Genomic DNA, 3,296 nt, shown 5'->3' with positions numbered 1-3,296 from the left:
TTTAGGGTTTAGGGTTTAGGGTTTAGCGCCACGCTGCAGTCTTGCCTAAATGCCCAGTTAACCCCCGTAAGCTTCTTGAGCTCAGCAAGGAGGTCTTGGCAGCCGATGGGGCTGTTGCTGCTGCTGCTGCTGCCGCTGCTGCTGCTGCTGTTGCCGCTGTTGCTGCTGCTGCTGCTTCTGCTGCTGCTGCTGCTTGACAAGGATATGCTGAATCCCGGAAGAGATGGCACTGGGTAATAAACCCTACAGCCACAAAGCAGTTCCAAGAAGCCTCTCATCAGCTAGAAAGCCTGGCTGAGGGTTTAGAGTTTAGGGTTTAGGGTTTAGGGTTTAGGGTTTAGGGTTTCCAGCTCAACTGACCAACCAGCTCCCGGCTGTTCCTTTAGCTGCAGCTGCAGCGTGGAGATGCTGTTCGACAAGGTGCTGCTGCTGCTGCTGCTGCTCCTGCTGCTGCTGCTGAGCTGCTGAACCACGTCTACGAGCTCCCTCGTTTTGGGGAGCGGCAGCAGGGGGACCTGCTGCTGCTGCTGTTGTTGCAGCTGCTGCTGCTGCTGCTGCTGCAGCTGCTGCTGCTGCATGCTGCGTAGCACCATTTCTCCGAGGGCGCCGTTCCCTAGAGGGAAGTAGCGCGGCAGCATCTGCATGCACACCCCGACCTCCAAACCCTAAACCCTAAACCCTAAACCCTAAACCCTAGACTCTATGGAGTAAAGATTGCTCAAGCAGGAAGTGACGGCCATGACGGCCAGGGGCAGCAGCAGCAAACGCATTTAAGGGTTTAGAGTAACATGTGGCGGTTTGTTGTATTCTGCAACCCTAAACCCTAAATCCTAAACCCTAAACCCTGAGCGTTAAGCCTCACTGTGGGGTCCCGCAGCAAGGACTGCAGCAGCTGGGCCGAGTCTGCAGCAAGTGCTGCTGCTAGCAGCAGCAGCGCAGCAGCAACGCAGCAGCAAGCCCCGAAGGCCCACCAGCAGCTGCTGCATGCAGCCTGCAGCTTCCCCTGCACACCACGGCCAGGCCCGCGCCTAAACCCTAAACCCTAAACCCTAAACCCTGCTTCAGAACCAGAAAGCTTAAATGCCTGTGGCAAGAGGCTCAGAAGTTAGCGTTTAGGGTTTAGGGTTTAGGGTTTAGGCTTTAGGGTTTGTTGTCAAGGGTTTGCGTCCCCTTGAGCTTACCGCAGGTTGCTGCGCAGCCACTCGCCGCAGCAGAGATGCTGCTGCTGCTGCTGCTGCTGCAACTATTGAGGCCAGCAGCAGCAGCGGCAGCTGCCGCAGCAGCTGCTCGACGCTGCTGCTGCTGACGCGCAGGAGCAGCAAGACGAAGTCCCACAGCCGTGGAAGCCCCTGCTGCAGCACGTCTTCTACCTGCTGCTGCAGCTGCAGCAGCTTCTGCTGCTGCTGCTGCTGCTGCTGAGGCTCTAGGGCCTCATTTACAAAGTTCTGCAGCAGCTTTTGCTGCTGCAGCGCCTTATCCAGTGCAGCACCAATCTCTGCTGCTGCTTCAGCAAGCTTTCTTGCGCTTCTGCAGCGCAGCAGCCCCTGCTGCTGCTTGCCAACAAGAAGTGCGTCCTGCTGCTCCTGCTGCTGCTGCTGCTGCTGCTGCTCGGGTGTGCGTTTCTCGCCGCCAGCAGCAACAGGCGCAAATGAAAAGTATTCTGCTGTGTCATCTTTGCCTTCCTCGCTGCTGCCGCAGCCCAGCAGGCTGGGGGCCTCTGTGCTGCTGCTGCTGCTGCTGCTGCTCTTGCTGCTGCTGCTCTTGCTGCTGCTGCTGTCACTGCAGCTGCCGAACTTGCAGGAGGGCAGCAGCGCAGAAAGAAGCCGTTTCGACCGACGCCAAAAGCTCTCATTTCGCTGCTGCTGCTGCCGCTTCTGCTGCTGCTGCTGCAGTTGCTGCTGCAGGGTCTTTTCTGTCTGCAGCAGCAGCACGTACTGAGAGCGCAGCCAGCGCCTCGCGAGCTGCTTCGCTGCTGCTGCGCCTTCCCGCAGCAGCAACGACAAATCTGGCTTAGCAGCAGCAGCAGCAGCTGCTGCTGCTGCTGCAGCAGCATCCCGCGAGACAGCAGCAGCTGAAGAGTGACCCCGTGCAGCAGCAGCAGCAGCAGGCGCAGCCGCTGCCCAGTCAGCGGGAAGCTGCTGCAGGCCGACCAGTAGGGCAGAAAGGCCTCTGTCCGTCTGCTGCTGCTGCTGCTGTGAGTGCTGCTGCTGCTGCTGCTGCTGCGAGTGCTGCTGCTGCTGCTGCTGTGAGTGTTGCTGCTGCTGCGGTAGGCCCGAGAATGCCTCGAAGACAAGAGGGGCCTCGCAGCCTGCTGCTTTGAGGCTGTCTGCTGCAGTTGCTGCAAATGCTGCTGCAGCAACAGCAACTGCTGCCACTAGCAGCAGGTACAGCAAGTTGCGTTTGCTGCTGCTGCTGCTGCCGTCCTTGCTGGAAGAGGCTGGCAGCAGCAGCAGCAAGGCAGCGTAAGCAGCATCGCTGCTGCTGCGCTGCGCCTGCGAAACTGCTTTTGCTGCTTCAGCAGCAGCTGCTGCTGCGTCTCCGTTGCTGCTGCGGCGGCGAAAGGTCAGCAGCAGCAGCAGCGACGACAGCAGCAGCAGCAGAAAGGGCAGAAACGACAAAAAGTAGCGCAGCAAAGGCACCGCTGCATCCCACTCCAGCCCCAGCGGCCACCAGCCGCTGCTGCTGCTGCTGCTGCTGCTGCTGCTGACCTCCTTAAGCCTCTTTAGCAGCACTTGGAGATACAAATCGGAGTGCAAGTAGCCGAAGCAGCGCAGCAGCAGCGAAGCAGCGCGGTCAACCCCCAGCTGCAGCAGCAGCAAAACTCGCTGGCTGGGGCCCCCGCTGCAGCTCTCTAGCTGCTGCTGCCAGGGCACGCGGGGGCCCAGGGGATTCGAGGGGCCCCCATCCCCACCGCTGCTGCTGCTGCTGCTGCTGCTGCGGGCCCAGTTGCTGTAGCTGCTGCTGCTGCTGCTGCTGTCATGGTCCCCCGTGCTGCTGGCAAAACGCTTCCTGCAGCCCGACTTTGCTGAGTTTGCTTCAGCTAGTTGGAGCAGATCACCTTCTTGCTGCAGCAGCAGCTGCTGCTGCTGCTGCAGCTGCTGCTGCTGCTCGCGGCTTCTGCATGGGGCTTCTCGCGAAAGAGCCACAGCCAGGTGTTGAGGCGCAGCAGCAAAAAGCAACAGGAGCAGCAGCAGCTCAGTGGCCAGGCGCTGCTGCCGCATAGCTGCAAGGGAGGCCCTCAGCCCCGCTGCTGGTAATTTTGCTGCTGTTGCTGCTGCTGCTGCTGCTGCCGTTCG

At 60.3% G+C, this 3,296-nt stretch overlaps 2 protein-coding genes across 2 annotated transcripts; both read right to left on the bottom strand.

Moving 5' to 3' along the window:
- Positions 1–81: 81 nt before the first annotated feature.
- Positions 82–593, bottom strand: ETH_00003480 (uncharacterized protein; the record flags this gene model as incomplete). The annotated part of the gene is made up of 2 exons (XM_013378930.1): positions 82–229; positions 361–593. 2 exons carry the CDS (start codon positions 591–593, stop codon positions 82–84), a joined length of 381 nt encoding a protein of 126 aa, XP_013234384.1.
- Positions 594–1,133: 540 nt separating this feature from the next.
- On the bottom strand, positions 1,134–3,221 carry ETH_00003475 (uncharacterized protein; the record flags this gene model as incomplete). Its single annotated transcript, XM_013378929.1, has 1 exon — positions 1,134–3,221. One exon carries the CDS (start codon positions 3,219–3,221, stop codon positions 1,134–1,136), a length of 2,088 nt encoding a protein of 695 aa, XP_013234383.1.
- Positions 3,222–3,296: the final 75 nt, after the last annotated feature.

This window comes from Eimeria tenella, genomic scaffold (genome assembly GCF_000499545.2).
Source record: "Eimeria tenella Houghton genomic scaffold, Eth_scaff1183, whole genome shotgun sequence".
In the NCBI taxonomy this organism is placed as follows: Eukaryota; Apicomplexa; class Conoidasida; order Eucoccidiorida; family Eimeriidae; genus Eimeria; species Eimeria tenella.
This window is presented reverse-complemented; position numbering and strand designations above follow the sequence as displayed.